The sequence below is a fragment of the Rhyacophila brunnea genome, unplaced genomic scaffold (assembly GCF_057557595.1).
Source record: "Rhyacophila brunnea isolate RB1 unplaced genomic scaffold, BYU_Rbru_1.0 scaffold_17, whole genome shotgun sequence".
Lineage (NCBI taxonomy): Eukaryota > Metazoa > Arthropoda > Insecta > Trichoptera > Rhyacophilidae > Rhyacophila > Rhyacophila brunnea.
In genome coordinates, this window is record NW_028232827.1 from 14,594,210 (window position 1) to 14,609,992 (window position 15,783).

A 15,783-nucleotide genomic window follows, 5' to 3' on the forward strand; every position below is an offset into this window, starting at 1 on the left:
CACTTTTAATATAATAATATTTTTCAACGTCGAAATTATTTATTAATCATTTCTAGAAAATTTATTAGTCCGATTTAACGGAATAAAGGTTTTTTTTCATTAATTATTATTAAAGTCAAACTTTGCAGACATAATAAATATTGATTCGTATAATATATGTCTATTAGCCAAACTAAAATTGTTAAAAGTTAACTTATTAAAGTTCTTTTAAGATCATTATAAGTTTTTAAAACTTGTATAACATTCCAATGATAATAAACAAGTTTTACAGCTGTACAATAATAATTTAAAATCATTTTAGATTAATATATTGAAATTGGTTTGTGTTCTACGTGTAGATAAAGATACTTTCGCGCCAATTTTATGAAATGACAATAGACAAGTCTATGTGTCTTTTATTTTTTTATTACTATCTAGTATTATCATTACTATTCGATACATTACTGTATATCACCGAAATAAAGTTTATGAAACAATAAATAGTTTGTTTTCCTCGTAATTCCGTGTTACATTTGTGTATTGGAAACTGTTCATTTTTCATATTATATTAAAAATTCTAAATCTAAGTAAAAATATTTATCAAATAATATTGTGGCCTACATTAAATTTTTAGAATGTGCAAATTATATTATAATATGTAATTTAAATTAAAAATCAACTGAACATAAGAAATTAATGCAAAATCTATTCAAAGTTAATCTCATTACATGTTTAGTGCACATAAATGGTTTATGTTTATTTCAAATGATAAGTTTTATTTGCTGCTCAAAAAATAATAAAACAATGTCATTGTACTCACGTTTGTACTAATTTGTAACTTTTTATTTAAAAACAACAAAAATCCTTTACGTGTACACTGAGCTTTAAACGTTACAATGTAAACACTGCATAAATAATTGGCCACTGAAAAGTTTTCTCTTTGGTCAGAAAGCTTTATCTTAATTCAGTGTTGCCAACTAAATCACCTTCGAACTTTACGATTTTGAAACAGAGCGTAACGCAGCGGGAGAAATAACACTCCGGCGCAAAATTTTCAGCGAGACCTACTGAAAACCAAATCGCAAAACGAAATAGCTAACGGCCGCGAAGCCCCCACCCCATCCCTGCTGAGCCGTCCCACCCCGGCGTGCAGCGGCTCTAGCGGAAAATCTCGAAACTATTCTCAAGATGGACGCGCGATTACAAATCATATATTTTGTTTTTTTTCACACTGATAACAATATTGTAAAGTTACACAATAGATTATATACTTCTTCATTGTTTTTTTTGCGTGTCTTTGTGGTAAAAATCATGACTTTTAATTGTACAATTGGCAATTACTTCCATATTATATATATATTCCATAGCATACATTAAAACCTACGAAATACTTTAATAAAAATTGGCAAGATATATTCATCTAAAATTTTGCAATAATATGTTTATTTTAGATTACTTTTAATGAAATTTTGTAATTGTGTTATAGATAGATAAGCATAAATAATACGAATGGAAACATAAGGTCACCTTACTATTAAAACATTCTATGTCTTTTTGAGAAGAATATTGAGGGGAAGGAAAAAATGTAATAAAAACAATATTTTGAAAGACAAAAATATAAGAAAAGTATGTTTCTCATTCTTATAGAATTGTCGGAATTCTCCTAGTGTGATTTTTTTTAAATACCGTTAGTTATGCTGTTATGTTTTAATTTTTTTTGAACAAACTTCATTTTTCCATAATATCGGACTTACGAGGTCTTAATAGTAAGGTGACATACTTACAGTATTTCCCTAACGTGGTTCTGGTTGTACGCGCCAGATTTAAGCGAATACGGGGTTGAACTTTTTTGAAATTCTTATTATTTTCGTCAAAAATGGGTACCGATAGTAAAATCTATGTTTTCATTAGTGATCATGGTAATAATAAAATGGATTAAAAAATATGCGACTCTATAATATATATACATATTATGAAGAATGTTTGAAGTTGGAAAAAAAATACACAATAATAGACAAATACTAAACTTATTTTTGTAATATTGTCATTTCACGTTTTCATAAAATTATAATTTACATAAACGACGACAAAATTATGGGTTAAATGACTAAATAATTTTGTGTAATCCATAGTTTCTCAACAACGTGCCAACGACCCGTTTGTGTCTTGGTACTTGACAATGACGTGGCCGCGCGGCATAAGCGTTGGACTATCATGCCGTGGGTCCCAGGTTCGAATCCTGGGTCTGGCAAGTACACATATTGTTTTTCAATATGTGTGTGGATCAGGGTATGGACCTAATAGGTTGAGCAAGTGGCTGACATCCATTTCTCGTAAAAACAAAATCTATTAATACAAACCTCTACTCTGTGGAGGCCCATATGATCCGATTAGGATCGGACATGGTCGAAGAGAAGGTTTGACAATACATAATATGTATATTATACCTATTACGGGTGTTACAGTGTCTGGGTACAAAGTGTCCGAATTAATGCATTGCATTTGATGGTTTATTTTTAATTGTTTTAGTGATGCCAAATCATGGGAGCTTTTACCTTTCATAGGAAATTATTGTGTATATGTTTATGTTGTATGATTTTTTGATATGCGAGTGACGATTCCTATGGTATGTAGGTAATCATTTTTTTGAGTGTGAAACTATTGCTTTGAGACTCGGGTCATGATGTTATGTGTGTTATATAATAAATAAACATTAAATATATTATTTACTTAAGATCATTATTAAAATTTATTTGAATTGATGGATTCTAGTATCATAATGATGAAAATAATATAATATAATATATCATTGGCGAAGGGTGAAAGTAGGCTGTTACCTAATCCAAGGTAGAATAAATAATAGTAAAAAAATATTTTACAGCTGATAAAGGAATATTTTTTATCAATTATAGTTTGGTTAACCAGGGCTAATGAATTTTACAAAACTAGCACCATCTGTAATATGTGTTCTTAGTTCAATTAAAACAAATAAATATGACTAAAAAAGATGTGCACAATTTTTTTCAGCATATCAGCTAAACTATTATGGTTTGGTTTAAGCAGGGTTTAATTAAATTTTAAAAACTAACCAGCACCATCTGCAAATTGTATTATTAGATCAATGAAAACAAATAAATAAGACTGTCAAAGTTTAGTGTGCACTATTTATGTCTAATCTTAACAGCTTACCTCCAACCCTCGCCTTTGACATATACCTATATTATATTAGGTATGTATCTATTTAATTAAATAACGGCAGTGAAATGCTAAAACGAAATACAATTGATTTCCGTAAGTATGTGCGTTTTATTCGATTATCCATCGCTTCCTCGTCCAACAAACACTCTTCGCCACTAGAAGAAAGCAGTGGCAAAGGGTGGAGGTAGTCAGTCAAATAAGACTACAATTTACAGATGGTGTTGGTTAGTTTTTAAATTAAATTAAACCCTGCGATTATTAAGCCATAATAGATAATAGTCAAAAAATACTCGTCTATCTATAGAATATCTAAAATAATGCAATTCAATCATACATAACTTTGAATATTTTATAGATAGAGTAATATTTTTTATCTATATTATAGTTTGGTTTAGGCAGCACTTAATGAATTAAAAAGAAATGAACCAACAATAGGTGTAATATGTATTCTTAATCCAACGAAAACAAATAAGTGTGAATGAAAAAGTCTGCACAATTTGGTCGTATCGCCCAAAATATACCAAAACTATTATGGTTTGGTTAAAGCAGGGTTTAATTTATTTTTAAAAACTAACCAATACCATATGTAAATTGTATGTAGCCTAGTTCAATAAAAACGAATTATGACTAACAAAGTGTAATAAATGTGGACTATTTATGGCGGATCTTAACAGCCTACCTCGACCCTTCGCTACTGGTAGAAAGATATGTAAAATAATATAATTACCTACGCCCTACATAGTAGATAGGTAGATGATGTATTTTCTTACACAATGGATACCGTGTACCACTCAGTCCAAATAAAAAATGACCCCTTCGTGTTTATTCCGCGATAATCAATCTAGCCAACACGCGCACTTGATTTTGGAAAACCTCTTTAGAGGGAATAGTAATAAGGCTTAGAGAAGCGGTTGACAGAGAATATTCGGCCATCGCCGTTGCCGACATGACCAAAATATTATAATGACAACACTAACGACCTCTCGCGTTTTTACGTTCGGGCGGGAAAATTGATTGTGTTGATTATATCGTTATTTACGTGCAATCTAATAACATTTTGAAATATTTATAATCAGTAGCGGGTTTTTAGTTTTTTTTTCTTATTGTACCCTTCTCCTTCTATTCAATACTAAATTTACCTTGAGAAGATAATTTACATTGTTTTATTAATAAATACGTATGTATTTATAAAAATGATAAATGAATATAACGGCCCACATGCTCAGCGTAGATCAAAATGGAGCTTTTATGGTATTTTCAGAGCATAACCCTGGACATTCCATAAACGTTGTGGATAATCTATTTATATAATTTTTAAGCCTTATTATCCTTTATAGTTATTTTAAACATTTGATGACTGCATAAAGTATTTTTATTACATAAAATAGTATTTTTTTAAACCTCTCGATCTAATGTTTTAGAATATAGTCATATTTCAGTACGTTCGTGTGCAGTGGTGTTAAGATTTTTCATATTTATGAATTTTTAAAAGCAATTATAAAACCATTAGTAAAATTTATCTCGACATTATTATAGTGAAATATTTACGATAAAAAATTATATTTATTTGAAAGTATCTGAAAACATTAAAAAGAAAAATATTTTTATTTTTTTTATTTATTTCAAGTCAAAGATAAACTTACAATTATTAATAAGACGTTATAAAATGTGAATTCGTTATAGGATACCATATTATTATTACACACTATTTTATGATAATGTGTATCTTTTATATTTAAATAAGATGAATAAAACATCAACGGATGAAACCAATTTAAATTTATTTTTGAATAATTAATTTATTGTTAAAAACAAAATGTAGAAAAATTACAAAATATTATTTATTATATTTTATTATTCGTTCGTCATAATATTTGTACCATATATAGGCACTGGCGCAACTGGACGCCAGGACAAGTGGGCGCTGCACTGACGAATGAAATAACATTCATTAATGAAATAAATAGACGTTCGTTACGATTGGATACAGAAAGTAGACGAGAAAGTTTAATAAGTTTCCATCTACTACTTAGTAGTTTTAATTGATTTTGCACAACATAATGTTTTTATTACTGATTGAGAATTATTATGCCTTACGCTTTATATAAAAATAAAAGAATTCTCTTGTCGTCGGAACTCGCTTCAGATATTGATATATTCCACCTACGTGAGGGTGAATTTAGGTGGACGTTGTTTTATAAGTTTTTAAGATAGGGTCTATTAATAGTTCACTCTGTGTGCTTCCATCTACATTTATTTTTGTTGATTTATTTTATTTCTTATTTTATTACTTATAGTATTATTAAGTCACATTTCTCTGTATTTTTATTTTAAAAATTGTTAACACTTATTTTATGTCATGTCGTGAACGCTTTGAATTTGTAATTTGTAATGTTCATTTGGTATATGTAAAATAAATAAATTAGATTTCAATATATAATATATCGAATATATATTTTTTAAGTACTTATAATTCACGAATGACTATTTATTTTAGAATTTCATTCGATTGAGTAGGGCCCAGTTGTCCCGGTGCCGAATCGTCCTAAACCCTATATAATATAATATATATTATAACTACGCTAAATTCAGAAAATTCATTGACCAAAGTTCGTAGGAAAAAAAACAATTACACAGTAAAATATTGGAAAAAACATACCGTGGAAAATATCCACCTCATTGGACAGGTAAAAATCTAGTAAATTTGAATTTTATAAGTTAACTCGCTAACCAAAATTGATAGTATGTCATGTGCCGGATCTATGAAAATAATTAAATTGTGTTAACTCGTAGCACCTGTTTATATCAGCGGATTCGTAGCAGGTATAAACCTTTTGTATTACGACACTTGATGGCGATTTTTAAAAGTTTTCAGTGTGGTTGGATTAGTAACCATAGTAAAAATATTCTGTACATAGGCACATGGAAAACGGCGGCTATAACCAAAGTGTTGGTTTGTTTTGACGTTTGGTTAAAATATACCTACATGTTACATTGCGTTTGAAATGTAGTGTTGGCGTCGAATGGTTCGTATTTCTTGGATAGAGCACAGGACGAAGCAGTCTATTATCCAGAGACTGCAGATAAAGGAACGGCTCTCCACAATATGTCTGAGACGCATTCTGCATTTTTTTTTACATATTGACCGGATACCTTGGAGACGCTTATAATTTTGGGTAGCCTTCAGGCAAAGCGAACCAGATGAAGAGAGTTGGCGCGCTGGAGCGATCAAATCGACCATCAGAGGGTCGAGTGTGGTGGAAAGTCTTGGCCTCTCAGAAGATGACTATATTTAAATGTGGTCACGATACTCAGCCATGAGGGAACGACCAAGATGAGAAACATAATTTGTAATTGTTTTGTGTTTTTTCATTGCGATAACTTATTTCACGGTGTTATTTTCTACCTCGGTGCAAGCCCCCTGATAATCATAATCTACAATTCGAAATTACTTACAGCTAACTTAATCATAGCCTTCATTATATATTTTGTGCTCGGTTTTCCACAACGTCTTTGGTGCATATAATTTAATATACCTACATATTGCTTGCCTATTTACTTGATTAAAAATCACAAATATATTAGATATATTCCTACACACCTGTACAAACATTAGCTTCGCCACATAGCTACAAGTAAATATTAAAATAATCTATAGTGGTAGTTGTCCAGTAATATTTCGAAATACATCAAAATTATTATTTAAATTAGGAACCTATATAGATATCAAATAAGACGTTTGGTAAAAAATAGTAGTCAAAGTAAATATTTCCACCAATTCGATTCAATAAAGGTTCAGTGCTGGTATAATATGTTGTCCTCTATTTTACACACTATCTTGTGACAAGGCTTATCGAAGATCGTGTATAAAAGAAATATTTTAATGTATCACCATATAATTGTAAAGTGTTAAGAAATTACGGTCTGGATACATATAGTTTTATATTTTAGGAGCAGGAGCAACACTTTTCACTGCACATTAATTACCACATAACACAAATACCAAAAAGGGACACACCGCTAACAATTTGTATTAAATATTTATCGTACTGTCCGAAAGCCGCTGCGATACTAAACCATTTGACATTTTGCCGATATTTTACCAGACGATACACCGGTAAAATGTTTGTGAATTTAGATTGCCGAAAAATGGTAGAAACTAGTTATTTGTATAATGCATGTTAATGTACCTTTAACCTTGTAGCTCGGTCAGCTATCAAACGACAGAATAACAATGTTGCATCACAATAGTTCAACTTCAACTGAAAAATCTCCATATTAATTATCTCGTCCAATATTTAAAATCATTACATAACAAAACGGATACATACTTCTCATAATATAATATTATTCTTTAAAAATTACACAACACTTTTATAATTACTTATCGATTCAAAAAAACAGGTGATGTGTGACCTTTTGAAACCGTATTTATATTGAAAACCAATTTTCGTTTATTGTTCAAGAGTCCCAGAAGAATTTAAATATTTTTATTCAGCGCGTTTCGATTCGTTGCGGGTCATATAATAATGTACCTGTCTGATTCCCAACAGAATTTTCATATTTTATTTTTCATGAATAGGTAGGTAAATAAAATGTTTCTTGTTTAGGTAATAAACTTTTTTTTTAAATTTGGCCAAATCACAAAAGTTTTATAAATAATACATACATATGTGAAAGCATTCAAAATATATATTTTGTTTGAAGTTAAAGATAAACTTACAATTTTTAAAAAATCGTGATTGTGAAAATCTGAATTCGTTAAAGCACGCCATTTTAATATTACGTATTAAATATTTATGATCATGTTTATTATTAAAATTAAATTTTCTGTAATGTATTGAAAAGATTATTTACAAATTCATACTTTTACTGTTTTTTTTTAATTTATACAAAAAATACTGTGTCTAATTTGAAATCCTTTTTATTTATATCAAATTGTGCTTCAATATTGTGATCATACCGGAATTAGTATTGATAGGTATACATTGAAAGGATTTCCGGATATACACAGTTTTGTTTTTTTTTTCTAGAAATCGATGTTTGTTTTAAATAATAAATTGTAAAAAACGTTAAAACTATGAATTAGTTAAAAATCTTCTAATGAAAATATAAAAAAATATTGAATTTTATGTTCACAGTTGGGATTGATTTTATTGTTTTTAGTTTTTCAAGCTTAATTCGTTCACGCGCTTTCTCACGAAAGACTATAATATTATCATCCTATTCATCGGTATATTTTGTAAATCTACACAAACAAAATAAGCATTATCTCATTTCATCTAATTGGCTACACGTTACAGACAGTTAAATGCGTTAATGATTGATTTTCTTTTAATGGTTTATCGAAGTCGGTTCAGTCATGTTCTGACATTATCGATGTCGACATAGCCAAAACCATTAAAAGTCAAACCCAAATCAATAATATAGTACAAAGCTTTGTGGTATTTTTGCATTACTGCGCGAATCGTATGTGTCGACATTTTCTCGTTATTTCTACATTTAAAAATGTAAATTTCGAGTCGTCTTCAAGCTGTTTTACGATATATAGCAGTTCTTCTCAAACTAGGGCCCTGGAGCTCCTGCCAGGGAGCCGCGAAATATTTCAGTATTTGATTTTTAAAAAAATCATACAAACGTGATCACTGGACGATAATATTTCCCAAACTTAAATGAAGACCAAAGTCAAATTGGATAAGAACACCATTTTTTGCTAAAACCTTAAAATATGATTATATATCTTGGGCAGCTCGAGAAAAATTGATTGATATTAGATCAGATAATTCCCTTGAAGTCGAATTTAATGAAAGAAGTCTTGCAGAATTTTGGATTAGGCGATAGCAAGAATATCCGACAATCGCAAAAGCAGCATTAATCATAATTCCTTTTGCCACAACATACCGTTGTGGCAAAACAGTATTTTCATCATTACAGGTAATAAAAAATAAACACATGTCATATCTTTCAACGGAAACTTTGGAGCAAACCCTGCGGATTAGCATTTCAATCATTGTACCGGATATTGATTTATTATATAAAAATATGCAAACACAACCCTCTCATTAAATTATTTTTATTTTGTTAATAAAAATGTACATATAATAATAATCAATGGTAAATAAAGTACTGTTGGTCACTAAAGACAAAAAAAATTGGGGAGGAGCCTTGGATTTTTTTTCTGATTTCGGCGGCCGTGGTATTAAAAAGTTTGAGAACCACTGATATAGAGTACTGCATATTTACCAAGTATCCACTGTCACATTATAGGGTTCCATTTATCGGTGACACGGGCATCTTTACAATTCTGAATTTAAAATATTGTAAAATGGCATTACATAAGAAATGTTGTTGTGTAGCTTTAATTACTGTATTAATGAAATTGGACATTTGCCAAAATATGTCATTAGAAACCTACCGATGTATTTAAAATACCTGTCATAATAATTGTAACAACGTATTAATAAATAATACAGAGCTTTTATTAAGTTGTAAATACTCCCAATATATTCACCGGTAACTAATGAAACACTGTAACATATAAATAGTTTTGGTTTAACACTCTTCACTGATATGTATCTAATAATGTTGTGTAGATACTTTTATAAAAATAAAAATAAATCATTATACTATATAGTTGTTTCTAAATTAATGATTTATGTTGATTTAAAAAGGTTTTAGGTACTTTCCTATTTCATAAACGTATTAAAATAAATCGACAGCTGTACTGTAAACGTGTAGGTAAATATTAATTTTTATTCTTGGACATTTTTATTTTAAGAAGTTGGCGAAGAATTATTTTTCTATCGTGAAAACAGTTTTATTTTGCTTATATTATGCTAGTTTCATCTGTTGAATGGATTAGTCATATTAAAATGGAAAAAAATAGTAATGACTAATACACATATACGTATTTATTGAATTCTCATCGAGGAGTACCACTAATTTTTCACTGGTACTATTATAACATTATAAGACTCAAATAATGCTGTTTAATATTTATGATGTAAGACTTTTGATCATAATTCATATAGGTAGGTATGCATCCACTGACATAACAAATTTCACTGATTTCGGCTTTCAAACAATAATGCTGCACCCTCTCTTCATCCCTCACTCTAACAAGTAGAATAACTAGTTAAAATGATAAAACAACTAATATTTTTTTTAAATGTCTTTCATTTTAGACAGAAAATGACAGAATGTCAGGTGAAATGTTGTCAAAAATGTGTCACGACGTCCGTGTCAGAGGCCGCTGCTAGTTACGCCACTATGTGAAAACGTAGTAGTATTTTACTGTTGAAAATCATAATGTTGTATTATTATTATTATTATACTTTGTCAATAATCACCAATACTATGCATAACGTTCGGAAAGGTGGACTCTCACCCAAGTGTAAACATTGATGCATATTATTTAAACAAAAATAATGACGCGAGAAAATACAATAGTGGAACTTGTGTAACGTACTAACTTCCGGGTCAAATTGGCGAATTATCAATAGATTCGTGTTATTTATTAAGAATAATTTTATTGTATATAAATTGTCGTAATGCAATTTAATGGTATTAGTGTTGAAATGTAGCAAAGCCTTACTTTCAGTTTCGATAGATGAAAACACCAACACACACACATGCTAGCCAATGAAGCACTAAACCAAAAACATATTTATTACACGTTTAGCGTGACTACAATAAAATTAGAAAACTACGTTTCTACGGTGTGTACGTACTTCAACTTCGAACGTGTTGAATAGCGCCGAGAATATCATTGGGAGAAAAACGCGGGACGCAAATAAGAAGAAAATAGAATGGGGGAACGGCGGCGAACCGATCTGGACTGGCCTACAAAATGCTTCATAAATCTGGACTTTCTGTTTGGCAACAACGTAGAAATAGCCCCCGCATTTGGGCTGCGACGCTGCACGGACGCCTCAGTCTGGCGTCTCTAGCAGCTAGCTGGTGCGTAGTCGCCGATCTTTTCCTTTTCAGTTTCCCATCTCGTCAACAATTATAACTAGCATCGTGCCGCGCGGTCGTCATGTGATTGCTCGCTTGTCTATTTTAAATATCAACAGTAATGATATTGTGGTGGCGAGCGTGGTGTTAATGTGCGCCCATTATGCGCCGAAATTTAAGAGACACTAACTAGAGAAATGTGCAAATAAATTGTGGTTGTTTTGTTTATAAAGTATGCAAAACAAAACCTTGCCAAATTAATGCATTATTGATGCACATCGTCATTTATGGCGCTACAACCCTTGACGGGTTTTGGCGTCCTTTAAAAACTTCCTCCGGCTTGGACGATCCAGTATATAAATTCTCCAGTTGCTTTGACGGAGCATTCTTAAATCTCATGTGGCATGGTTCAGCCATACAGGTCTTCTCTTGCCCTCAGGGGTTGTCTACATACAGTCACGTCCCGTGGGGGTAGGCTGATTGAGCGTCGCTTGGGGCCGGCAAATCGATGAGAATTTTTTGGAATATATAGAAATAGCTACCTAAACTTAATAATAACTAAATTATCTTCCCATTGAAAAATTCAGCTCACTGGTTTTGTCGGGTTCGCGATGTCTAGTTTACTTCCGTTGCCCTTCGATGTCCTTGGTGACCAGAAATGGCACGTGCAGATTTGCGAATAATTACAGTCTGCTATATTGTTAGTAATGTATCCATACAACACATTTCTTAGATATTGGACTCATGAAAAGATGATAAAAATACTGTATAAAAACATGGAGCGGCATTTTGGGCTGCCTAGGGGCGGCATTTTATCTAGGGACGTGACTGTCTACATAGCCCGCCTTGCTGGTATATCCTCCGGAATTCTATGCACGTGGCCAACAGTGCAATCTCTGCATTATCATAATATGTCACGTGATCTGATTAATGCACATAATATATTTCAGTCTACCAACGTTTTTTCAGTAAATTGGAATATAAAAAAATAACTCTTCTTCTTCCTGGCACTATAGTCCTATATGAGTATCGGCTTCATCCATCATCTGCCTCTGTCGAAAGACTTCCCTCCAGTTTAGGACGCCCTGGACGCCCAATGTCTTTAAATCATCCAACTCGACACTATCCCTCCATCTTCGTATTTGAGTTTCTTTGTCACGCATGACTCTTCCATCCTGTATATAATATAGAATATAGCGTATCCACCTAAAGCGGTTCATATTATATCATTATGACATTTTACTGAATTTAGAAAATTAATACTATCTACCGAGGGTACTTGGTGGAATTTGAGTTAAAATTCTAAATGATTTGAGTATTATACTATTTCATTTGAATCATTTTTTGCGACCCGGGATTCGCCTTTCGGCATCTTCTTCAATTCCTTGTAAATGGCATCTTTGCCGTTTCTCACAAAGAATAGTTTTTTTTAACATACTTAATTATTAATAAATAATAGTTCAATGAACCTGACTGAGTATTATCAAAAAAACTTCATTCAGGCTGGCAGAATGTTGGGAAGTCGTGGAGTTTTTATGCCTGAGACCAGTGGCGCACCCAGGATTTAATATTGGGGGGAACCCAAGGAGGAGCATGTAAATTAGTCCCATAGGCTCTTTTTCTTCTTCACAGCCTAATTTCTCGTTTATCGGTCTTTTATCTATTGCACTTGGTGTACCTATACCATGGTCCCTACATCCTGAAACCGGGGCTCTCGGCTAGGATATTTGGCAGGCCCCCTACCTACCGCTAAGATTAAAGGCAATGTGAAACACTTCATGAACGTTTTTCAAATTGTGTTTTAGTTCAAATTAAGGGTACTTATACAGTGAATTATTGGCGATTTTTAATACATCTACTTTAATAATGGAGCTGTTGAGTATCGACACATTATAATCAAAAAATATATTGCACAATTATATAAGTAATTGAAAATGTTCATGGCCATGAAGTAAAATAGCGCCGCAGGCGACTATTTTACTATTAAAGCTAATTTGTGATGTGTGTTTATCTCACTTATCTGGTCAACCCGACACGCCGGGACCCCCACAGCCCGGGCCCCCAGGCTAGAGCCCTGTCAGCCCTCCCCAGCCATGACCTACACCTCTCCGGAATTCGGGTGGACACCGAGAATTTTTTGAAAGTTCCATTAGGGATTGGGTTTCTAAAAAAACCTGACATTAGTGTTTCGAAATTTTTGTGTTAGAAATTAAAATCTAAGAAATTTTTCTAAAAAGGGTGCTGGAGAATTATTACAAATCATATTTTTGCCGTGTTTTTATTTGTCTAAGCCCGAAGGTATAGTATATTGGCTTTCAATAAATTTCAATGTTTAAAATCATTCTGATAATTTTCATGTTTGGGGGATGCCAGGCCTAGAATCCTAGAAATCAATAAACCAAACTCTAATACTCGAGATTACTCATTTATTTTCTCGAGAAACGAAAAATCTCGAGAAATCACAAGCCCAAAGTTATACCATCAAGAATAACAACAAACTTCTTGGTCACTTTTATATACCTACCAAAATCATTTTAAACTAATTTTTCCCATTGATACCCTAGATAATGATACTGAACATCTTTATAAGAAACATGTTTTCATGTCAAGATATTTTTGAAAAATGAGTTCCAATTTTTCCCCTATAATTCTATAATTATAATGTACTAGCCACACGATTGAAATATTTTTCAATCAAATATTCGATTTATTCGACTGCTAGATTTATCCAGGCCGCGAAACCCCTAGTACAGTGGTCGGCAAACTCATTAGTCAATAGAGCCAAATATCAACAGTACATCGATTGAGATTTCTTTTGAGAGCCAAATTTCTTAAACTTAAACTACATTGGTAGGTACACTGTTTATCAACTAAATAAACTTTAATGAAAGTTTTAAGTCTTAATTAAACTATAGGTACACTGATATCATACGTAATAATGATATAATTTATTGTTAAAAATTAAATTGTAAGTATGGTATCCATAAAATTAAATCATGACAATGACTGACAAACGCAATGTGAATAATGACGTTGCATCTCCGTGGAAAGTTTGGTTAAGTCAGGTTTGTATGTTGTTGTTTTTAATTTTTAGCACGATTCCAGGTTCTCATCAATAAGACGACTTCTCAATTTACTCTTGATATCATCTCTTAGAAATCTCTTTACTAACTACAAAACTTGCAATATTAACATTGTTGGAAGATTGTATTCAGTAATTAAATATAGAACTTGATTTTACTTGACTCTTCTAAAGATCCTAAACTGCTTTCTTCTTGCATCACCAACAGGATATTTAGTGCTAAATGATGTGACAGGACGTGTTTAGTTGTTGTGTCTCCAAATTTGACTTCTTGCTATGCGCCACTTCTTCCCGTCAAATAATACAGGTCGGTAGAAAATGCGAAAGTCTCGGTGCATTCAACTTTAAATTGGTTTTCGTCTTCCGTTTTTCTTTCCTTCTTCTTTGTAGCCATGTCAAATAGGGCAAAGGGCATTTGTGACAGAGTCGCACTCAAGGGGCCAAAGAGCCGCATGTGGCTCGCGAGCCGCGGTTTGCCAACCACTGTCCTAGTAGGTACATGGCTTGGATTGGGCCAAATCGGTCGAATTACTCTAATACCAGGCCTGATCAGAATATTCCAATAATATTTCTTCCATGCCACTGATACTTTAGGAAAGACCGCCTTTATCCAAATATTTTTATTTTATATTTTGCAAACTTTACATAATAAAAATAAATAAAAAACAATATAAGTAAATTGCCTCAAGAAAAATTTATTGCAATCTCATTATGTAACAGTCCATTTTACATTCTCAATGAAAAATACTCAAAAAATAGCATAAGACATTAATATTCAATATTATCACATTGTCATTTTACGCTCTTGAAAATGCTACAAATAAAATGTTCTTATTCTAAGGTGTCAGCTAAACACTTTCACTTCCTTTAATATATTTTTTTCGCACTTTGGCCCCAGTTTCGACACATTCTTTTACTAAGCATGTAAAAAAACATCACACCGTTCAAAATAGGCGATAATCCAATTCAAGCTGACAATGTACTATTATGTAATGTAATACTTTCTAATACAGATTCTTCCATTTACGCTACTGTGACTATGACTAAAATAATATGGGCTTGGAGGCAGGCTCTAGCAATGTGAATACAAAATAAATAATACTCGAGTGCAGACTGTCATATCTTAAATTCTGATGGGAGTGAGATCTAAAAATGAAAAACAACCCTTCTCTAACGCAAATGGTTTCAGCTATAAAGATAGATGTTTTAAAAAAATATTAAATGAAAATAATATGTAGTTATCTTAAATGAAAATGAATCTAAATTACAATGTAGACCTAAATATAAGGTGACTGAATAGTAATTAAAATAAACACAATATCTTAGTATTTAATCCACACGGATCGAGACGGCTTACGTCCACTTAGAGGGATATTGTCAACTGATTCAATAATACATACCTACAGCTATGTACATAGACAAACAATTAATGTGTTGTGGATTAAACAAATGCAAGTGACATATATAATTTAAAAAATAATTAAGAGCAGTTTTCACATCACCACATACATATTTATACCTATACCCTAACAGCCTGGGCAAACTTTTTGGATGAAGGGCCACATTAG

The 15,783-nt window shown here is 31.8% G+C and overlaps 1 protein-coding gene across 5 annotated transcripts in view; it reads right to left on the reverse strand.

Annotated features, from left to right (window-relative positions):
• Nucleotides 1-11,016, reverse strand: part of Eip63F-1 (Ecdysone-induced protein 63F 1) — a 187,170-nt gene extending 176,154 nt beyond the window's left edge. For 2 of the 5 annotated variants that reach the window (XM_085944754.1, XM_085944752.1), the window contains exon 1: nt 10,908-11,016. In XM_085944754.1, coding sequence (XP_085800880.1) covers nt 10,908-10,946 — 39 coding nt within the window. In that variant the 5' untranslated portion in view covers nt 10,947-11,016. Of the gene's footprint in view, nt 1-799; nt 1,049-10,771 lie in introns of those variants that run through there. The other 3 variants (XM_085944751.1, XM_085944753.1, XM_085944755.1) reach the window with 2 other exon arrangements.
• Nucleotides 11,017-15,783: the final 4,767 nt, after the last annotated feature.